Raw genomic sequence first — 22,997 nt, 5'->3', positions numbered from 1 at the left:
CGAGTGCCCCCCCCCCCCCCCCGGATCCGCCACTGCACCCCTGTGACATTATGCTAATACCACTACAGGACCTTCCTCTGTATACAGCCGTGCGTCTGAGTGTACAAGGACTGAGGCACACCTCTGTGATATGCTAATACCACTACAGGCCCTTCCCCAGTGTACAGCCGTGCGTCTGAGTGTACAAGGACTGAGGTACACCGCTGTGACATTATGCTAATACCACTACAGGACCTTTCTCTGTGTACAGCTGTGCGTCTGGGTGTACAAGGACTGAGGCACACCCCTGTGACATTATGCTAATACCACGACAGGACCTTCCTCTGTATACAGCCGTGCGTCTGAGTGTACAAGGACTGAGGCACATCCCTGTGACATTATGCTAATACCACTACAGGACCTTCCTCTGTATGCAGCCGTGCGTCTGAGTGTACAAAGACTGAGGCACACCCCTGTGATATTATGCTAATACCACTACAGTCCCTTCCCCAGTGTACAGCCGTGCGTCTGAGTGTACAAGGACTGAGGCACACCCCTGTGGCATTATGCTAATACCACTACAGGACCTTCCTCTGTGTACAGCCGTGCGTCTCAGTGTACAAGGACTGAGGCACACCCCTGTGACATTATGCTAATACCACTACAGGCCCTTCCCCAGTGTACAGCCGTGCGTCTGAGTGTACAAGGACTGAGGCACACCCCTGTGACATTATGCTAATACCACTACAGGACCTTCCTCTGTGTACAGCCGTGCGTCTGGGTGTACAAGGACTGAGGCACACCCCTGTGGCATTATGATAATACCACTACAGGACCTTCCTCTGTGTACAGCCGTGCGTCTGAGTGTACAAGGACTGAGGCACACCCCCGTGACATTATGCTAATACCACTACAGGACCTTCCACTGTGTACAGCCGTGCATCTGAGTGTACAAGGACTGAAACACACCCCTGCAGGGGCGGATCCAGAAGAAAATGATAGGGGGGGCACCATGGAAGGGGAAGTACATTTGCGTGCGGCTTCGGTGCATGTGAGGTGGCGCTTCTTATACAATGCCCACAGTTGTAGCGCTCATTATGCAATGTCCACTGTACTGGTAGTGCCCCTTATATAGACCCCATAGTAGTGGTGCCCCTTATGCAATGCCCGTATTGCCCTCAGTAGTAATGTTGCCTGTAGTAATGCCCGCAGTCATTTAGTGAGTGTGGCCAATTAAAATGAGACGTGATACACAGACATATGCCCCCAATAGTGCAGTGCCAAATCCACAATTGCACCCACAGTGCCAGATCCACAATTGCCCCCACAGTGCCAGATCCACAAATGCCCCCACAGTGCCAGATCCAAAAATGCCCCCACAGTGCCAGATCCACAAATGCCCCCACAGTGCCAGATCCAAAAATGCCCCTACAGTGCCAGATCCAAAAATGCCCCCACAGTGTCAGGTATACAAATGCCCCCACAGTGCCAGGTAAACAATTGCCCCCACAGTGCCAGGTAAACAATTGCCCCCACAGTTCCAGGTATACAATTGCCCTCACAGTGCCAGGTATACAAATGCCCCCACAGCAGGTATACTCTATACAAATGCCTCCACAGCAGTTCTGCAGCTGCTTACCGCTGCTGCTGCTTCTCTGCCGGCTCTGAGGGTGTCAGGAGGAGAGCGCGGCTATGTCTGGCGGCGTGTAGGACTTCAAACTAGCCGCCAGTTCGTGAGCCAATCAGAGCTCGCGGACCGGCGGTTCCTGATTGGCTGCCGGTCCGCGAGCTCTGATTGGCTCACGAACCGGCGGCTGGTTTGAAGTCCGCAACACGCCGCCAGATAGCCGCGCTCTCCTCCTGACAGCTGAGACACGCTGCCGCTGGACTGAGCGGCAGCGTGTCTCAGTGACACAAGCGGGGGGGGGACGGGGACACGGACGGACGGGGCCACAAATGACAGGGGGGGCACGGGCCCGAGTGCCCCCCCCCTGGATCCGCCACTGCACCCCTGTGACATTATGCTAATACCACTACAGGACCTTTCTGGGTGTGCAGCCGTGCATCTGAGTGTACAAGGACTGAGGCACACCCCTGTGACATTATGCTAATACCACTACATGCCCTTCCCCAGTGTACAGCCGTGCGTCTCAGTGTACAAGGACTGAGGCACACCCCTTTGACATCATGCTAATTCCACTACAGGACCTTCCTCGGTGTACAGCCGTGCCTCTGAGTGTTTAAAGGAATGAGACGCCCACTTTGAGTGTCTTTAGACGCAACCATTGGTCACACCATCAAAACTTGCACTAAAGGGGTTATTCAGGCTTGTTAACAAATCAAAAAAGCACACTGATGGGCAAAACCATGTGCACTGCAGGTGGGGCAGATATAACGTGCAGAGAGAGTTAGATTTGGTTAGGTTATATTGTTTCTGTGCAGGGTAAATACTGGCTGCTTTATTTTTACACTGCAATTTAGATTTCAGTTTGAACACACCCCACCCAAATCTAACTCTCTCTGCACATGTTATATCTGCCCCCCCCCCCTTCCTCCCTGCAGTGCACATGGTTTTGCCTATTAGTGTGCTTTTATGGTTTGCTAACAAACCTAAATAACCCCCTATATATCTGTATTCGCAACCACTTTACTAACACGCCAGAGACACTGCCATACCACGCCCGCAAGATGGGCCATCTCCGTGCATTCACATAGCCACCTCCCAGTCACCGCCTAGGAACACCCAATACATTTCCATTATACTTTGGATAACATGCATCTCAATCGCAACTTTGCCTACACACACGTAAGTACTGTGCAACATTTTAGCAACTCAGACGCAAGCACAGTTAAAATACATCAACCACTTGCGGGAATTGGCATTGTGTGCGAGTCAGGACCAGGTAAACAATGCAGCTGGCAAGGGCTGTAGCACACAATGGCCCTCATTCCGAGTTGTTTGCTCGCTAGCTGCTTTTAGCAGCAGTGCACACGCTAAGCCGCCGCCCTCTGGGAGTGTATCTTAGCTTAGCAGAAGTGCGAACGAAAGAGTAGCAGAATTGCTTGAAAATCTTTTCCTGCAGTTTCTGAGTAGCTCCAGACCTACTCCTAGATTGCAATCACTGCAGACTGTTTAGTTCCTGCTTTGACATCACAAACACGCCCTGCGTTCGGCCAGCCACTCCCCCATTTCTCCAGCCACTCCTGCATTTTAGCCTGGCACGCCTGCGTTTTTTAGCACACTCCCAGAAAACGGTCAGTTTCCGCCCAGAAACACCCACTTCCTGTCAATCACTCACCGATCAGCAAAGCGACTGAAAAGCGTTGCTCGCCCCTGTGTAAAATTGCTTAGTTTTGTGTGAAATTACTTGGCGTGTGCGCCCTGCGGCCCATACGCATGCGCAGAACAGACGATTTTTAGCCTGATCGCTATGCTGCGAAAAACTGCAGCGAGCAATCAACTCGGAATGACCCCCAATGAGTATCCGGATAACATTCACTCAAGGAGCCGCAGTGCGCAGTGTATAGATCGCACAGCCATTCACAAGCTGATTGACAGGAAGAGGGCGTTTGTGGGTGGTAACTGCCCATTTTCTGTGTCAGGAAAAACGCAGATGTTCCCAAGCGTTTTCTGGGAGTGTGTGTAACGTCAGCTCCGGCCCCGATCAGCTTGTTCTCTTCGCACTGTAGCAGTCCCGGGCTGCGCACAGACTGCACACACTGGAAAAACCATTCGATGGTGAGCGAGTTGCAAACGGATTTGCAGCTGTCCGCTGACTGAGGGACATTTTCGCACAGTGTACACATGCGATCGCACACTTGCACGGGTGAATTTACACTCCCATTGGGCAGCGACTATCTGATCGCAGGACAACAAAATTAGCAGCGATCAGGTCTGTATCAAGCCCTATATGTACTATTTAGCTATTACATAAAACACTAGGCATGCCCTTCAGCGACTGACCTAGCTAAGCAACCCTGAGGGTGAATGTAGAGGAAACAGAAATGCACTGATCCATAATTGCCTGATTAGTGTGCTGGCTACCTACCAAAACCAGGCCTGACATATGCAGCTATATTATTGATACTTGCCAATATTGCATCCCCAATTCTGTGTCCTGCCCTTGTGCCCGATTACAGTGTCTGCTCATGTACTGACCTGTACTGCACATGATCGAGTTTACATCTAACTATTTGATATGTTTGCCAACATATTTATTCCATCACACAACCCCCCCCCCCACCTTCCCCAGTTTATTGTTCCCTGGATTATTGTTCCCCTTTGAATGGATATGGTACGGTGCAGCAGAGAACCTAGAGGGAAGCTTAGCGGCAACATACGACAAGCTACGCATGATGGCATCCGTTCAGATGGTCGACCATGTTATGGTCGACAGTCATTAGGTCGACCACTATTGGTCGACATTGACATGATCAACATGGACGCAAAAAACTACACCAGTTTAAAAAATCATGTCGACCTTTTCATGTGTCGACCATGTGTCCATGTCAATGTCGACCAATAGTGGTCGACCTAATGACTGTCAACCATAAAATGGTCGACCATTCATACCGGAACCACGCATGATATAGACATTTCTGAGTAGTAGTATGAAGTTTCTTCTTTGCCAGTAAGACATGCAATTTAATTCTGGAATAGAACTTCACAGCCAGCAGCGTCACTACTTTTAGTAGCCATGTTGAGGGTACCACAGACAAGTATGAGCACAGCCGAAAATTGTGTAACTCGTCAGTGGTACATGGCCCATCATAACTGAATCTGCCTCAAGAAGTGATAAACCTTACTGCAGTACAGGTGACAATAGAAGGAGATTGGCGCACCGGAGAGATATTTGTACGTTATGGGCCTTATATATAATACCTTGTTTATAATTGCTTCCATTCTTCTTACCCAATACAGGACACTTTGCAATCATACAGAAGACTCTAAATAAACTGGAGACTTTGGGAAGGCACCCAGCAGGAGGCTGACGATTTGCTTATCTCCATGAAAACTCCTCTTGATGCTACGATACCTAAATCATTCTGCTGTGACTGAAGTGCTTATAACATAATTGACATCTCTATGAAAGTTGGAGGGCACTATACCATGCTTAAAGCGGGGTTACCTTGTTTCCTAAACTCATCAGGTTTGTACTGTTTATAAATATAAAGCAAAAGGGCTGATTTTTTATTTCTTTTCACAATGATAGAAAACCCCCTATTGCAATATTTTATCAATAAACGCTCGACAAGGCAGCGGAGGTGGAGCAGTAAGGCTTCACTCACAGTATTGCTAGACTAGCCCTGGGGGGATATGCACATATGTGGCCAAGCTAGCTCCCAGGATTGAACACAAGGAACTTTGTTAGACAGAGGTCACAGGGTTATTTGCGAGTGCTTCACAAAAAAACAAACACAACTAACACTACCCCTTACCAATTATAGCGTTAGTACATAGGGCTTCAGCAGTTTTATCTAGCACATCATATTATACATACATGCTATTTTCTATTTCTATTTGATAGCACTGCATAGTAATCAGGCATTAGCTACGCCCATTTATCAGGCAAATCTATGAGATACAGGTTCATTTTCATCTCCGACCATTCCCATCAAATTGCACATAATTACCTTATTATTTATATTGATCTCCTTGCTCCATTTAAAGGTCCATCTTGGGACGCACAAAGGTGCTGCCATCACAAAACAGCCATATAACATTTGGAAAAGACCTCATAGTGAAACAAAGGAATATAATAAAAATGCAAGACAATACAGTACCACTGTTCATGAAGCAGCTAAAAGTGTGGAGAAGTGAGCCCGTGGAGAAGTTGCCCATGGCAACCAATCAGTGTTGAGGTAACATTTGAAAAAAAAACATTCTATAAAATTATACGTAGCAGCTGATTGGTTGCTCCACTGACTTACTTCTCCACACTTTTCACTGCTTCATACATAGATCCCACTGTACCAACTTACAACAGAACACTGTAAATGCAGTTAGTGTAGTCTCCAAATGGATCATTAATCCATATTTCAATTCATTTTTATCTTGTATTCATCATTTTGCAGCACTGTGGATCTCTGTAGAGGTCAAAGCCTGAGTAATTACCCGAGTAGACTCCTATGCAGTGTTGGCCAAATACAATGCTATTACCACTGATATTGGCAAACTGGCATAACCATGAACCCAAATTAACCTCTCAATCCAACAGTGATTACAAATGAATCATCTTGTTATTGGGGAGTGTCCATAATTGCAGTAGCAGATGTCTGCTGTCAGTCTGGGGGGGTGATTCAGACCTGTTCGCTGGGCTGCTAACTTTGCTGTCCTGCGTTCAGATAGTCGCTGCCTCCAGGGCATACTTGCCTACCCTCCCGGAAAGGCCGGGAGGCTCCACGAAAATCGGGTGGCCCTCCCGGCACCCCGGAAAGGTGGGCAAGTGTCCCACTTTTGCTGGCAGCCCCCGCACTCCCCCTCGGCCGCCCACAGCAGAGAAAAGTGGGAGGTCCGATAGGGATACGATGATGCGATTCACGTCATTGTAGCTCCACCCCCCGCTGTACAGTGCCTGTTTTCTCGCCACTGTCTAGCGGGGGTGGGGCTATGATGATGCGACTATGGTGCCACGGCCCCCGGACCGCTCACTTTCCCCGTCAGCCACGCCCCCAGACCGCCCACGTGCCCCTATTAGCCTACCATGCTGCCGCCTCCCGGAGGATGGTGCAGCAAGGTAGGCAACTATGCTCCAGGGGGAGTGTAAATTCGCTGTGCAAGTGTGCGATCCTATGTGTATGCCGAGCTGCTAAATCCACTTTGTGCAATCTCTGCGCAGCCCAGGATTTACTCCTACAGTGCGATGAGAACAGACTGATTGGGGCTGGAGCTGACATCAGACACCCTCCCTGAAAACGCTTGGGAACGCCTGCATTTTTCCAGACACTCCCAATAAACGGTCAGTTACCACCCACAAACGGCTTCCTCCTGTCAATCATCTTGCGAACACCCGTGCGATCGAATTTTTCGAACCATTCCGTCGCTGACCGGCAATGCCCTTTGTTGCTGTCCGGGGCGCGTGTGCATTGCGGTGCATACGCATTTATGACCTGATCACCCGCTGTGCGAAAACGCAGAGCAACGGTCAGGTCTGAATCCCCCCCTGTGTGTGTTGTTATCTTCTAATCACATGAATAGCCAGAGCACTCAATTGTTTATGTTTACAATTTGGACACCCACGTCTATACACGTCACACAGCAATCGATTGGGGCAATTTGCTGTTTTGAAGGTGATTGTGCAAACAAATCTGCAATGGGATTCACAGATGGTGGATGCAGACTAAAAATTAATTGGGATTGTTAAATCATGTTGTCCAACATGGTGGATTTCACAGACCAATTGGGGCTGTAGAATGCTAGTGTGTAGTAACAATTAGCAGATTTGCAGACCAGTTCTAGTAAAGTGATTAGCCTTTGGCAGATCAGTATTTGCTGAAAATGATCTGAAAATCAGTGAAATATGGGGCTAATTCAGTAAGGATAGCAAATTCTGCTAATCAGCAGAATTTTCTATCCTTTTGCTCGCATGCTGGGGGCCGCGCAGCGCTGGGCAAGGCCGCCCAGCATGCTGACCGGCGCCTCCCCCACTTCGACAAGCAGAAATTGCGATCGCTTTGCAATTTCTGCTTGTCAGCAGAAACTCAAGACGACTCCTGCCGGTGCAGCTTAGCTGTGGCCGCAGGAGTCCCGGCGCCATTTTACCTGCCGCAGAGGCTTTGCGTGATGTCACACAGCCGCCCCGACACGCCTCCGTTCACCCGCCTACGCCCGTTTGGGTCCCCAACCTCCGCAACGCTCAGTCTTCTCCCTGGAAATGGAGCGTCGCCGCCCCCCACCACCCACTGCCTGATTGACAGGCAGAGGCGATCACTGTTTCTGCTGCCCCCCCCCCCCCCCTGCAGAGAGTGCGGGCAAATGTGCAGGACGGGCGCTGCGCATGCACCCGCGGGGCCATCATAAAAAACAGGATATTAATTACTTACTAGTAAATCCTTTTCTCGTAGTACGTAGAGGATACTGGGGTCCACATTAGTACCATGGGGTATAGATGGGTCCACTAGGAGCCTTGGGCACTTTAAGAAATTAATAGTGTGGGCTGGCTCCTCCCTCTATGACCCTCCTACCAGACTAAGTCTAGAAACTGTGCCCGAGGAGACGGACATACCTTGTGAGAAGGATTTAACAGAACAGTGGTGAGATTCGAACCAGCACACACCAAACAAGAGGAAAGCCATGCTAACCAAACTTGAACAGGAACAGCAACGGCTGTACCAATAACAATACTTAACGTAAGTAACAGTGCAAGAAAACACAAAGAATGCCTTTCTGGGCTAGAATTTGATGCTCAACTTCCATGCCGTCAAACGTAGCCGCGGTAAGTCTTGATAGACGAATGGCCCTTGTTGCAGAAGGTCCTCTCGAAGAGGTAAAGGCCACGGATCCTCCAGGAGCATCTCCAGTAGGTCCGCGTACCAAGCCCTTCTTGGCCAATCCGGAGCAATGAGACTTGCTTGAACCTTTTCCCTTTTTATTCTTCTGAGTATCCTTGGAATCAATGGAAGCGGTGGAAACACGTACACCCTCTGATAGAGCCATGGAGTCACCAGAGCATCTACCGCCACCGCCTGTGGGTCTCTCGACCTGGAGTTTCGTGTTGAGACGAGAGGCCATCATGTCGATCTGTGGAGGTCCCCACCGACTTGTCAAGCACCCGAACACCTCCGGGTGAAGGGCCTACTCTCCTGGATGGAGATCGTGTCTGCTGAGGAAGTCTGCTTCCCAGTTGTCCTCTCCTGGAATGAAGATTGCGGACAACGCTATCATGTGTCTTTTTGTCCAGAGGAGAATCCTTGTTACCTCTGACATCGCTGCTCTGCTCTTCGTTCCGCCTTGTCGGTTTATGTACGTCACCACCGTCACATTGTCCGACTGAATGGCTTGATCTTGAAGAAGATGTGAAGCCAGCAGAAGGGCGTTGTATACGGCCCTTAGTTCCAGAATGTTGATTGGAAGAGTGGCTTCCTGACTTGTCCATCTTCCTTGGAAGTGTTGCCCCCTGGTGACTGCTCCCCAACCTCGGAGGCTTGCGTCTGTGGTTAGAAGAATCCAATTTTGAATCCCAAACCTTCGGCCTTCTGTGAGGTGAGGAGTCTGAAGCCATCACAGCAGAGAAATCCTGGCTCTTGGCGACAGACGTATCCTCTGGTGCATGTGTAGATGCGATCCGGACCATTTGTCCAATAGATCCAGCTGGAATCCAGCTTGCGTGAAACTGCGCCTCGTAAGCCGCTACCATCTTCCCCAGAAGAATGCACAGATGCACCGATATTCAGGGAGGTTGTAGAACCTCCTGCACCATCGACTGAATTACCAATGCCTTTTCCAATGGAAGGAAAACTCTCATTGCTTCCGTGTCCAGTATCATGCCCAGAAACAGAAGTTTCCTCATCGGTTCCAGGTGAGATTTTGGTAGGTTCAGAATCCACCAGTGATCCTGGAGCAGTTGAGTCGAAATTGCAATACTGTCCAGCAGCTTCTCCCTGGATGATGGTTTTATCAGCAGGTCCTCCAGGTACGGAATTATGTTCACTCCCTGTTTGCGTAGGAGGAACATCATCTCTGCCATGGCCTTGGTGAATACCCGTGGCGCCGTTGAGAGGCCAAATGGCAGGGCCTGGAACTGGTAGTGACAGTCCTGTAATGCAAACCTTGAAATTTGAAGAATCTGTGAGGTTGGAGTTCCTGAAACTCCAGTCTGTAGCCCTGGGTGATAAGATCTTTGACCCAGGGATCTAGTCCTGATGTTGCCCATATGTGACTGAAATATCTCAAGCGGGCACCCACCTGCCTGTCTTCCAGGCACTGCGGTCCACCGTCATGCTCAAGGCTTTGAGGAAGCAGAGCCGCAGGTCTGTTCCTGTGAACCTGCAGGAGCAGGTTTTCTGGGTTTACCTCTATTACCTTTGAAGGTAGCAGAAGAACCCTTGGATTTACCGTTGAACTTTGCTGTCCAAAAGGACTGCAGAGTTGGAGCAGAGTAGATTTTACTAGCTGGGGGTGCTGCAGATGGGAGGTATGTAGACTTACCCACCGTAGCCTTGGATATTCACGCATCCAGTACATCTCCAAACAGGGCGTCACCTGTGAATGGTAGGCTTTCTACTCCCTTTCTGGAATCTGCATCCACATTCCACTGACGTAGCCATAAGCCCCGATGCGCCGACACAGCCATGGAGCGTGCATGGAGTAAGCCAATTTCTTTAAGGGCTTCGACCATAAAATTAGCCGAGTCCTGTACATGTTGTAGGAGTAAAACTATCTCCCCCCAATGTAAGGAATCTAAGTCCTCAATTAGAGTACCTGACCATTTGGAAATGGCCCTAGAGATCCAAGCGCAAGCTAAAGTGGGTCTCTGGGCCACCCCCACAGCCATGTACAGATATTTGAGAGTGGTGTCAATATTGCGGTCAGCCGTGTACTTTAAGGAGGCTGCACCTGGTACTGGTAAGATTATGTTACGGGACAACCTAGAAATTGAGGCATCAACAATTGGCGAGACTTCCCACTTTTTCCTATCATCCTGCGGAAAAGGGAAAGATGCTATTAACTGTTTAGGGATCTGACACTTCTTGTCAGGAGTGAGCCAAGTTTCTTCAAAGATAATTTAACTCTTTAGATGCTGGGAACGTAGCAGAGGATTTCTTTTTTTATATTGAAATGAGATTCCTCAGTGTCCTCTATGACTGTATCAGGAATGGGCAGGACCTCCCTAATAACCTCTATTAGGGTCTATATTCCCTGTGACAGAGCTGCATTCTCCCCACCTAAATCCACATCACCGTCATCTGCATCAGTGTCATCATCATCGGTGTCAGTATGCAGGATCTGTGCCCGTGTACTTTTTTGTGGACGAATGGCAGGGGTCTGAGATGCTGGCATGGGCAATGTATCTCTATTCATCAGGTCATTCATAGACTTAAGTATTGCGTCCCTTTCTCAGTTTGGGACAATTTATTAGAAATGTTTGCGATCATCCCATTCAGTGAATCTAACCACACTGGTTCTGACCCACTAGCCTGAGAAGGTGTACTATCTTGGGGACGAGAAGCACTCTGCAGTGCAGGACACACACTCTTTTGAAATGGCAACAAGTAAAAACACAGCCACACAGTAGAGAAGAGGGTGAAACACAGTTAACCCACGAGGGCCCTCTAGGGAGACACAGAGTATGATGGAGCCAGCTACAACGCGCCCCTATGGCCAATATAAAACTTAGCCGGGTTGCAAACTAAGTACCCTTAATAGGGGCTTAGTATACCATTACTGCTCCCCCCTTTTGCTATAACCCCCTGGTTGCGCTGAGGTAAGCTTGAGTCTTGAAGGAGGAGCTGCGCGTCCCTGTGAGACTGTTCAGTGAGATCTTCAGAGGGAAAATGGCGCTGGTGAGCTGCTGGATCCGCTCATAGTGAAGCCCCACCCCCTTAATGGCGCGCGGTCTTCCCGTTTTTTTATACTGGCCTGAGGTATTTAATGTGCTTAACAGTGGGTTAAAACCCCTGTAAGCGTTAGCGCCAGTGTGGGTAGTTTTTGTGACTTCAGCTCGACCCTCACCACGTATACACACCTAAGCATGTTACTGAAGTCTGGAGCCGCAGCCTTGTCAGCGCTGCGCTCCTACCCTTGTGCCGCCATTACCGCTGGTGACCCGCTAACCGGGACGCCGGCGTTCTACTCACCACTCTTCTTTCTTCTGGCTCTGTTAGGGGCGGGTGGCATGCTGCGGGAGGGTACGCTCGCCGTGGTGGGGCTTGAGAATGAGCTCAGGGTCATGTCAGCGGAGAAACGGGACCATTAACTCTTTAGGAAGTTGGGCCATTCTCCCCCCTAAGTCCCACGAAGCAGGCATGCTGGTGCCACCCAGCAGTGCCTGAAAATAACAAACAGAAAATAAATGCAGAAAACTCTTCAGAAGCTTCCCTAAGCGTGACCGGCACATTTTCGAAACGGAGTCTGGTAGGAGGGGCATAGAGGGAGGAGCTAGTCCACACTATTAATTTCTTAAAGTGCCCAAGGCTCCTAGTGGACCAGTCTATACCCTATGGTACTAATGTGGACCCCAGTATCTTCTAGGACAAAAGAGAAATTCCGGATGGATTGCGATTTGCGATCCAACCTGAATTAGCCCCTATATCTGTTATATATGGGCACAGATTGGTGGATTGGGGAAACTTTAAATCTGGAAAAATATCTTAGAATCTGCAAATTCTGTCTTTTTGTGATTGCTGATGTATGGGGGCCTTATGGCCAAAAGGAAAATGATACCATATGTAAAAGCTTGCCTGATCACCAGAATCAGCACATGAGTATGGCTAATATATAATAGGAATATTTTGAGCAGACTGCAGATTAATATGAATTATACATAGAGCAGTGGACCTAACATAACTGACATGAGCTGCTTTGCCATTTCAGCTTTTTGTTCTATATAAGCAGAACTTTGCACTGTTTATGAGTTTTTGGGTGTAAATGTATTCATTCTGATTTATTTAGAATACATATTTACAAATGACATATAAAAAGACACTAACTTGAAAAAATATATTATTTTTAAATGTTATTCTTTTAAAAATAGGTACAAAATGACAATAAAAACATGCTTTATTTTATATTGTTTGTTCATTTACTGTGGATGTAGCTTTTCAATGATTTTATATGAGCATTTTAAAAGATATTTCTTGGTTCATTCACTCAAGCTTTAGACACAGGGCTGTTGTCTGTAGCATAATGCAGTGTTTCCCAAATTTGGGTTGGAGGTTCAGAGCCAAATCAAATTAATTATGGCCAATGTGATAGGCAAAACCAGTGTTAGTTCTGCCAATCATAAAATATGTGAAAAACATAAGCACAACCTTATCCACCCCCACAGAACTGAAACTAAGGATGAACCTTAATTTAATAATTAATAAGAAATCTTTGGGTTAGGTATGCTATGAAAATAGGTTGATACTCTAGGGCACTGTGATTCAAAACAGTTTGGGAACTACTGGCATAGTGGACAGTGATAAACTATTACAGCACCACTAACAATAAAAGAGTAAAAATAAACCACACAATGGTAATTGCAAATCCATCTACAAAAAGCTGCACTGAAAATGTATGGGGGCAAGGGAAAACAGTTTATTTTGATGTTGCATATATTAATTCTGTATAAGCTGAACTTTAAGAAAAAAAAATATCTCCTATTAAGAATTTTTAAGTCTGAGTAATTATTAAACCAAATAATTTTAAACCACAGATTTAGTTGTTTTTTTTTAATGTAAAGACACAAGAACATTTCTATGGGAGCATTTATCAGTCAGTAAGGAATATTTTTTTCAGTATGACTGTGGGTGTATTTCCTGGTGACAAATAATTGTGGCTGAATCTATGTCTAAACCTACAGTAGAAAGCAGCCCACCTCTAGATACTTTAAAGGGCACAGAAGTAACGGTGTAAGAATGAAGATGAATGGCTAAATAAGTATATTGCAATATAAAATAGCAAATTTTCTTTAAAAATAAACAAATAAAAAAATAACAGCAATAACAATTCTTTAATATTTACACATTTACAGTCATGAAGGATTTACTTTACTTATTTCACTGTGTTAAAAAAAATCTCCCCCAAAACAGATTCTTTTTTTTTTTTTTTAAATCTTTTCACCAACTAACAAAACTGCTGTTTAGATTGTCACAAATAAGTCACCATCAAGTGTATGTGGAAAATGCAGTGCATATATTAAACTTGAGAGGGAACACATATTTTTACTAACAGCAAATGTTCCTTCCACAATATTGACCACTCAAACTATCATTTATTTTCAATTACAAGGATTGGAGAAAAATCTTTGAATAAATATGTTCTTACTGTCTGATTGAAAATTCTGCCAAATATTTGTTCGCAATTTAGTCACTCTTGTTAAACAAACTAGTTATTTAAAAAATAAGACGTCAATTAGTACTTTTATTAGCAATCATTAACACATACAAAAAATTATAAATGAAGGAACAAAAAAAGTGTGTGAAATGTACACTATTTTATTAGATGTTTGATGTTACTCAGATATGTTTTGGTTCAATTACAAACTTCATTCTATCATAGTTTAAATAAACGGAAATGACATAATATCTATATCTATATCAATATCTTAAATAACTATCAATATCTATGTATCTAATATCTACAGTACCGCACATATCTTTCTATGTAAAATCTAATCTCTAGGTATCTAAATTTTCTCTATCGTCCTAAGTGGATGCTGGGGTTCCTGAAAGGACCATGGGGAATAGCGGCTCCGCAGGAGACAGGGCACAAAAAAGTAAAGCTTTTACCAGATCAGGTGGTGTGCACTGGCTCCTCCCCCTATGACCCTCCTCCAGACTCCAGTTAGATTTTGTGCCCGAACGAGAAGGGTGCAATCTAGGTGGCTCTCCTAAAGAGCTGCTTAGAGAAAGTTTAGCTTAGGTTTTTTACTTTACAGTGAGTCCTGCTGGCAACAGGATCACTGCAACGAGGGACTTAGGGGAGAAGTAGTGAACTCACCTGCGTGCAGAGTGGATTTGCTGCTTGGCTACTGGACACTAGCTCCAGAGGGACGATCACAGGTACAGCCTGGATGGTCACCGGAGCCGCGCCGCCGGCCCCCTTGCAGACGCTGAAGAGAGAAGAGGTCCAAAATCGGCGGCTGAAGACTCCTGAGTCTTCATAAAGGTAGCGCACAGCACTGCAGCTGTGCGCCATTTTCCTCTCAGCACACTTCACACAACAGTCACTGAGGGTGCAGAGCGCTGGGGGGGGCGCTCTGAGAGGCAAATAAAAACCTTATTAGAGGCAAAAAATACCTCACATATAGCCCACAGAGGCTATATGGAGATATTTAACCCCTGCCTAACTTCAAAAATAGCGGGAGACGAGCCCGCCGGAAAAGGGGCGGGGCCTATCTCCTCAGCACACAGCGCCATTTTCTCTCACAGAAAAGCTGGAGAGAAGGCTCCCAGGCTCTCCCCTGCACTGCACTACAGAAACAGGGTTAAAACAGAGAGGGGGGGCACTGATTTTGGCGATATTGTATATATATAAAAGATGCTATAAGGGAGAAACACTTATATAAGGTTGTCCCTATATAATTATAGCGTTTTTGGTGTGTGCTGGCAGACTCTCCCTCTGTCTCCCCAAAGGGCTAGTGGGTCCTGTCCTCTGTCAGAGCATTCCCGGTGTGTGTGCTGTGTGTCGGTACGTGTGTGTCGACATGTATGAGGACGATGTTGGTGAGGAGGCGGAGAAATTGCCTGTAATGGTGATGTCACTCTCTAGGGAGTCGACACCGGAATGGATGGCTTATTTAGAGAATTACGTGAGAATGTCAACACGCTGCAAGGTCGGTTGACGACATGAGACGGCCGACAATCTATTAGGACCGGTCCAGGCGTCTCAGAAACACCGTCAGGGGTTTTTAAAAACGCCCATTTACCTCAGTCGGTCGACACAGACACAGACACGGACACTGAATACAGTGTCGACGGTGAATAAACAAACGTATTTCTCATTAGGGCCACACGTTAAGGGCAATGAAGGAGGTGTTACGTGTTTCTGATACTACAAGTACCACAAGAAAGGGTATTATGTGGGAGTGAAAAAACTACCTGTAGTTTTTCCTGAATCAGATAAAATAAAATGAAGTGTGTGATGATGCGTAGGGTTACCCCGATAGCAAATATTGGCGTTATACCCTTTCCCGCCAGAAATTAGGGTACGTTGGGAAACACCCCTTAGGGTGATAAGGCGCTCACACGCTTATCAAGTGGCGTTACCGTCTCCAGATACGGCCGCCCTCAAGGAGCCAGCTGATAGGAAGCTGGAAAAATATCCTAAAAAGTATATACACACATACGGTGGTTATACTGCGACCAGCGATCGCCATCAGCCTGGAGATGCAGTGCTGGGTTGGCTTGGTCGGATTCCCTGACTGAAAATATTTTATTCATGTAGAGCATTTAATAGGATGCATTCTATATATATGTATGTGAGATGCACAGAGGGATATTTGCTCTCTGGCATCAAGATAAGTGCGTTGTCCATATCTCCCAGAAGATGTCAGGGACACGACAGTGGTCAGGTGATACAGATCCCATACGGCAGATGGAAGTATTGCTGTATAAAGGGAAGGAGTTATTTGGGGGTCGGTCCATCGGACCTGGGGACCACAGCAACAGCTGGGAAATCCAACCTTTTTTACCCCAAGTTACATCTCAGCTAAAAAAGACACCGTCTTTTCAGCCTCAATCTTTCCTTTCCCATGAGGGCATGCAGGCAAAAGGCCAGTCATATCTGCCCAGACATAGAGGTAAGGGAAGTAGACTGCAGCAGGCAGCCCTTTCCCAGGAAAAGAAGCCCTCCACCGCGTCTGCCAAGTCCTCAGCATGACGCTGGGGCCGTGCAAGCGGACTCAAGGTGGGGGGGTAGTCTCAAGAGTCTCAGGGCGCAGTGGGATCACTCGCAAGTTGACCCCTAGATCGTACGAGTATTATCCCAGGGGTAAAGATTGGAGAGTCGAGACATCTTCTCCTCGCAGGTTCCTGAAGTCTGCTTTACCAACGGCTCCCTCCGACAGGGAGGCAGCATTGGAAACAATTCACAAGCTGTATATCCAGCAGGTGATAATCAAAGTACCCCTCCTACGACAAGGAAAAGGGTATTATTTTTCCACACTATATTGTGGTACTGAAGCCAGACGGCTTGGTGACACATAGTCTAAATCTAAAATGGTTTGAACACTTACATAAAAGGTTCAAATCGAGATAAAGTCACTCAGAGCAGTGATAGCGAACCGGAAAAAAGGGGACTATATGGTGTCCCTGGACATCAAGGATTACCTCCATGTCCAAATTTTGTCCTTCTCATCAAGGGTACCTCTGGTTCGTGGTACAGAACTGTCAATATCAGTTTCAGACGATGCCGTTTGAATTATCCACGGCACCCCGGGCCTTTTTTACAAGGTAATGGCCGAAAAGATGTTTCTTCAAAGAAAAAAGGCATCTAAATTATCCCTTACTTGCACGACCTAAAAAGGGCAAGTTCCAGAGAACAGTTGGAGGTCGGAAGAGCACTATCTAAAGTAGTTCTTCGACGGCACGACTGGATTCTAAATATTCCAAGAATCGCAGCTGTTTTCCGACGTCTGCTGTTCCTAGGGATGATTCTGGACACGGTTCAGAAAAAGGTTTTTCTTCCCGAGGAAAAAGCCAAGGAGTTATCCGACCTGTCAGGAACCTCCTAAAACCAGGAAAGGTGTCTGTACATCAATGCACAAGAGTCCTGGGAAAAATGGTGGCTTTTTACGAAGCAATTCCATTCGGCAGATTCCATGCAAGAATTTTCCAAAGGGATCTGTTGGACAAATGGTCAGGGTCGCATCCTCAGATGCACCTGCGAATAACCCTGTCGCCAAGGACAAGGGTATATCTTCTGTGGTGGTTGCAAAAGGCTCATCTATTGGAGGGCCGCAGATTCGGCATACAGGATTTGATCCTGGTGACCACGGACGCCAGCCTGAGAGGTTGGGGAGCAGTCACACAAGGAAGAAACTTCCAGGGGGTATGGACGAACCTGGAAAAGTCTCTTCACATAAACATTCTGGTACTAAGAGCAATCTAAAATGCTCTAAGCCAGGCGGAACCACTCCTGCAAGGAAAACCGGTGTTGATTCAGTCGGACAACATCACGGCGGTCGCCCATGTAAACAGACAGGGCGGCACAAGAAGCAGGAGTGCAATGGCAGAAGCTGCCAAGATTCTTCGCTGGGCGGAGAATCACGTAATAGCACTGTCAGCAGTGTTCTTCCCGGGCGTGGACAACTGGGAAGCAGACTTCCTCAGCAGACACGATATTCACCCGGGAGAGGGGGGTCTTCATCCAGAAGTCTTCCACATGCTAATAAACTGTTGGGAAAGACCAATGGTAGACATGATGGCGTCTCGCCTCAACAAGAAACTGGACAAGTATTGCGCCAGGTCAAGAGATCCACAGGCAATAGCTGTGGACGCACTGGTAACACCTTGGGTGTACAAATCAGTATATGTGTTTCCTCCTCTGCCTCTCATACCAAAGGTATTGAAGATTATACGGTGAAGAGGAGTAAGAACAATACTAGTGGCTCCGGATTGGCCAAGAAGGACTTGGTACCCGGAACTTCAAGAGTTGGTCACGGACGACCCGTGCCCTCTACTTCTGAGAAGGGACCTGCTACAACAGGGTCCCTGTCTCTTTCAAGACTTACCGCGGCTGCGTTTGACGGCATGGCGGTTGAACGCCAGATCCTAAAAGGAAAAGGCATTCCAGAAGAAGTCATTCCTACCTTGATTAAGGCAAGGAAGGAAGTCACCGCGAAACATTATCACCGCATTTGGCGAAAATATGTCGCGTGGTGCGAGGATCGGAGTGTTCCGACGGAGGAATTTCAACTGGGTCGTTTCCTACATTTCCTACAATCAGGATTGTCTATGGGTCTCAAATTGAGATCTATTAAGGTTCAAATTTCGGCCCTGTCAATATTCTTCCAAAAAGAATTGGCCTCAGTTCCTGAGGTACAGACTTTTGTTAAAGGAGTACTGCATATACAGCCTCCTGTGGTGCCTCCGGTGGCACCGTGGGATCTAAATGTAGTTTTAGATTTCCTCAAATCCCATTGGTTTGAACCATTGAAAAATGGTGGATTTTAAATATCTCACATGGAAAGTGACTATGTTACTGACCCTGGCTTCCGCCAGGAAAGTATCTGAATTGGCGGCTTTATCTTATAAAAGCCCTTATCTAATCTTCCATTCGGATAGGGCAGAACTGAGGACTCGTCCGCATTTTCTCCCTAAGGTGGTATCAGCGTTTCACCTGAACCAACCTATTGTGGTGCCTGCGGCCACTGGCGACTTGGAGGACTCCAAGTTGTTGGACGTTGTCAGAGCCTTAAAAATATACATTTCAAGGACGGCTGAAGTCAGAAAATCTGACTCGCTGTTGATACTATATGCACCCAACAAGTTGGGTGCCCCTGCTTCTAAGCAGACGATTGCTCGTTGGATTTGTAACACAATTCAACTTGCTCATTCTGTGGCAGGCCTGCCACAGCCTAAATCTGTTAAGGCCCATTCCACAAGGAAGGTGGGCTCATCTTGGGCGGCTGCCCGAGGGGTCTCGGCATTACAATTCTGCCGAGCAGCTACGTGGTCGGGGGAAAACACGTTTGTAAAATTCTACAAATTTGATACCCTGGCAAAAGAGGACTTGGAATTCTCTCATTCGGTGCTGCAGAGTCATCCGCACTCTCCCGCCCGTTTGGGAGCTTTGGTATAATCCCCATGGTCCTTTCAGGAACCCCAGCATCCACTTAGGACGATAGAGAAAATAAGAATTTACTTACCGATAATTCTATTTCTCGGAGTCCGTAGTGGATGCTGGGCGCCCATCCCAAGTGCGGATTATCTGCAATACTGTACATAGTTATTGTTAACAAATTCGGGTTATATTGTTAAGGAGCCATCTTTAAGAGGCTCTTTCTGTTATCATACTGTTAACTGGGTTTAGATCACAAGTTGTACGGTGTGATTGGTGTGGCTGGTATGAGTCTTACCCGGGATTCAAATTGCCTCCCTTATTGTGTACGCTCGTCCGGGCACAGTACCTAACTGGAGTCTGGAGGAGGGTCATAGGGGGAGGAGCCAGTGCACACCACCTGATCTGGTAAAAGCTTTACTTTTTTGTGCCCTGTCTCCTGCGGAGCCGCTATTCCCCATGGTCCTTTCAGGAACCCCAGCATCCACTACGGACTCCGAGAAATAGAATTATCGGTAAGTAAATTCTTATTATATCTAACATCTATTTAAAATTGCATATCTATGTATCTAGTATCCATGTTTCAAAATATACATGCATCTAATATCTGATATATCTAATATTCTGATTTTTTTATTGGTTCCCGTGAATAGTTGTGTAGGGGCCCCCGTGCATTGCATTTGCCCTGGGTCTACAATGCTGTTAAGAGGGCCCTGAATATACAAAATATCCATTATTTATTATCTATCAGAGTATCCATCAAATAGATATTTAGCAAATATCTATGCATCTAATACATTTGTATATATGAATTAATGTAACAGATATGTATTTATCCATCGGATATCTAAAATATAAGTATCTAACATCTAGATAGCAAATATTTAAGTATCTAACTATTGTTTAAGTAACTAATAACTATGTATCTAATACCTACTGTACGTATCTATGTAATATCGAATGTGTAGGTATCTAAATGTATATCTAACATCTGTTTAAAATTGGATCTCTATCTAAAATATTTGAAACAGGGTATTCAATTAGTGTTGTTGGCATTGAGGATTGTCTGTGTATCCACTACTCTCTGGCAGTTCCCAATCACCAACACGCCAGATCTTTCCCATGGGGGAATGAAGGAAAATCTGAGATGTTGCTGATTGTAATTATCCATGATGTGTCCACACAGCGACTGCACATATACCCCTTTATGTACCTAATATCTAAACCTAAATAACGTTGAAAGGTGAGATGTATCTAAGTTGGAGAGAGATAAAGTGGAGAAGTTGCCCAAAGCAGCCAATCAGATTGTCAGACTGTGCTAGATAAATAACAGAGGCTGATTAGTTGCTTTGGGCAACTTCTACATTTTATCTCTCTCCAATGTATCACCCCATCTTATAAGTATATATCTAATATGTATTTAAAATTGTGTGTATATACATATATATATATATATATATATATATATATACACACACACACACACACACACACACATACACACACGTTTCCAATATCCATGTACAGTATCTAATGTTTATCCAATTCTAATCTCTATCTATCTATCTATCTATCTATCGAACGAAGATCCACCATTTCATATTTATGCATCTATCTAAGTATACAGTTATGTTTATCTGCTGTATCTAAGCGTCCCTCATGTAGATCTCTAGCAAATATCTATGGATTTTCTAGATATTTATTTATTAACAGTTTCTTATATAGCGCAGCAAATTCCGTTGCGCTTTACAATTGGACACAATGATACAACAAAACTGGGTAAAAAACAAACAGTCAGAGGTAGGAAGGCCCTGCTCGCAAGTTTACAACCTATAGGCATTGATACACAAATCTATTGCATATTTGTCCACCGGATTGCAAAGGTTCTAGGTGGGTTGCATGATATCACATCACAGCAATGATGAAACCTGGTCAGATCGAAGGAAAAGTGAAGAAAGAAAATATGTGGAGGATATGTGCGGACTGGTGGTCTTCACTTTGCCGGCGGCCGGGCTCCCGACGACCAGCATACCGGCACCGGAATCCCGACCGGCGGCATACCGACAGTTCTTCTCGCTCTTGGGGGTCCACGACCCCCAAGAGGGATAATGGCACGCGCCACCTTGCACGCAGCGTGGTGAGCGCAGTGAGCCCGCAAGGGGCTCATTTGCGCTCTCCCAGCTGTCAGTATGCTGGCGGTCGGGATTCCAGCGCCGGTATGCTAGTCGCCGGGAGCCCGACCGCCGGCATAACATACTACACCCGTGCGGACTGTAAAGTGGGGATATAATCGGATAGGAAAGCTTATGAGGGTTGAGTGAGTGGTTCTGGAATGTGATAAGTTAGCCTGAAGAGGTGAGTTTTCAGGGAAAGTTTGAAGGTTTGGAGACTAGGGGAGTCTTATTGTGCGTGGTAGGGCATTCCACAGAGTGGGTGCAGCCCGAAGGAAGTCCTGCAATCATGCATGGGAGCAAGTAATGAGTGTGGATGAGAGACGTAAATCTTGTGAAGATCAGAGAGGTCGGTTTGGGAGATATTTTGAGATGAGCGAAGAAATGTACATTGGTGTAGTATGGTTAATGGCCTTATGTGTGAGTAAAAGTATTTTATACTGAATACGGTAGAATACAGGTAACCAATGGAGGGACTGACAAGAGTGGATCTGCAGACGATGAACGTCTAGCAAGGAAGATTAGCCTCGCAGCTGTATTCAGAATGGATTGTAGTGGTGAGAGTCTCTTTTTGGTAAGACCAGTAAGAAGACTATTGCAATAATCAATGCTAAAGATAAGGAGAGCATGGATTAGAGTTTTTGCAGTGTCTTGTGTAAGGTATGGTCGTATTTTGGATATGTTTTTTAGATGCATGTAACATGAACTTGAGACAGATTGAATGTGGGGAGCAAAGGACAGTTCTGAGTCAAGTATGACACCTAGGCAGCGAGCTTGTGGGGTAGGATTGATTGTTGAGTACTCAACAGTGATAGACATATCAGGTTGGTAACTACTATTGGCCAGTGGAAATATAAGTAGCTGTTTTGGAAATATTACGTTTGAGGTGGCGAGATGACATCCAAGATGAAACAGCAGAAAGGCATTCAGTGACCCTGACCAATACAGATGGTGACAAATCTGGGGAGGATAGGTAGATTTGAGTATCATCGCGTACAGATGATACGGAAATCCAAAAGAGCCGATTAGTTTACCAAGAGTTGAGGTATAGATTGAGAAAAGCAGAGGACCTAAGACCGAGCATTGTGGTACTTCAACTGAAAGAGGTAGCGAAGAGGAGGTGGATTCAGAGAAGCGAACACTGAAGGAGCGATTAGATAGGAACCAAAAGAGGGCTCTGTCCTGAAGAACTAGGGATTGTAGTGTTTGTATGAGAAGAAAATGGTCAACAGTGTCTAAAGCAACAAAGAGATCTAGAAGAATAAGAAGTGAGTAATGGCCGTTGGACTTTGCAGTGACTAGATCATTCACTACTTTCTGACTTTGGGGTATATTTACTAAGGTGTGAGGTTTTTTTTTTTAGAAGTGGAGATGTTGTCCATAGCAACCAATCAGATTCTAGCAATTATCTTCTAGAAGCAGCT

At 46.2% G+C, this 22,997-nt stretch overlaps 1 protein-coding gene and 1 long non-coding RNA gene across 3 annotated transcripts in view; one reads left to right on the top strand and one right to left on the bottom strand.

Annotated features, from left to right (window-relative positions):
* Positions 1–13,299, top strand: part of LOC134910261 (uncharacterized) — a 1,286,324-nt gene extending 1,273,025 nt beyond the window's left edge. The window contains exons 12-13 of the long non-coding RNA XR_010176155.1: positions 4,901–5,129; positions 6,819–13,299. This is a non-coding gene — a long non-coding RNA (uncharacterized LOC134910261). The remainder of the gene's footprint in view (positions 1–4,900; positions 5,130–6,818) is intronic.
* Positions 1–22,997, bottom strand: part of ACOXL (acyl-CoA oxidase like) — a 990,492-nt gene that overhangs the window by 40,624 nt on the left and 926,871 nt on the right. Inside the window, exon 19 of one of the 2 annotated variants that reach the window (XM_063918088.1) lies at positions 5,632–5,714. The exons of the other annotated variant lie outside the window; for it this stretch is intronic. Within the exon in view, the coding sequence (XP_063774158.1) occupies positions 5,682–5,714 (33 nt within the window). The 3' untranslated portion in view covers positions 5,632–5,681. Of the gene's footprint in view, positions 1–5,631; positions 5,715–22,997 lie in introns of those variants that run through there. 2 annotated transcript variants of the gene reach the window in all.

Source organism: Pseudophryne corroboree, chromosome 4, assembly GCF_028390025.1.
Source record: "Pseudophryne corroboree isolate aPseCor3 chromosome 4, aPseCor3.hap2, whole genome shotgun sequence".
NCBI classification, from domain to species: Eukaryota; Metazoa; Chordata; class Amphibia; order Anura; family Myobatrachidae; genus Pseudophryne; species Pseudophryne corroboree.
This window is presented reverse-complemented; position numbering and strand designations above follow the sequence as displayed.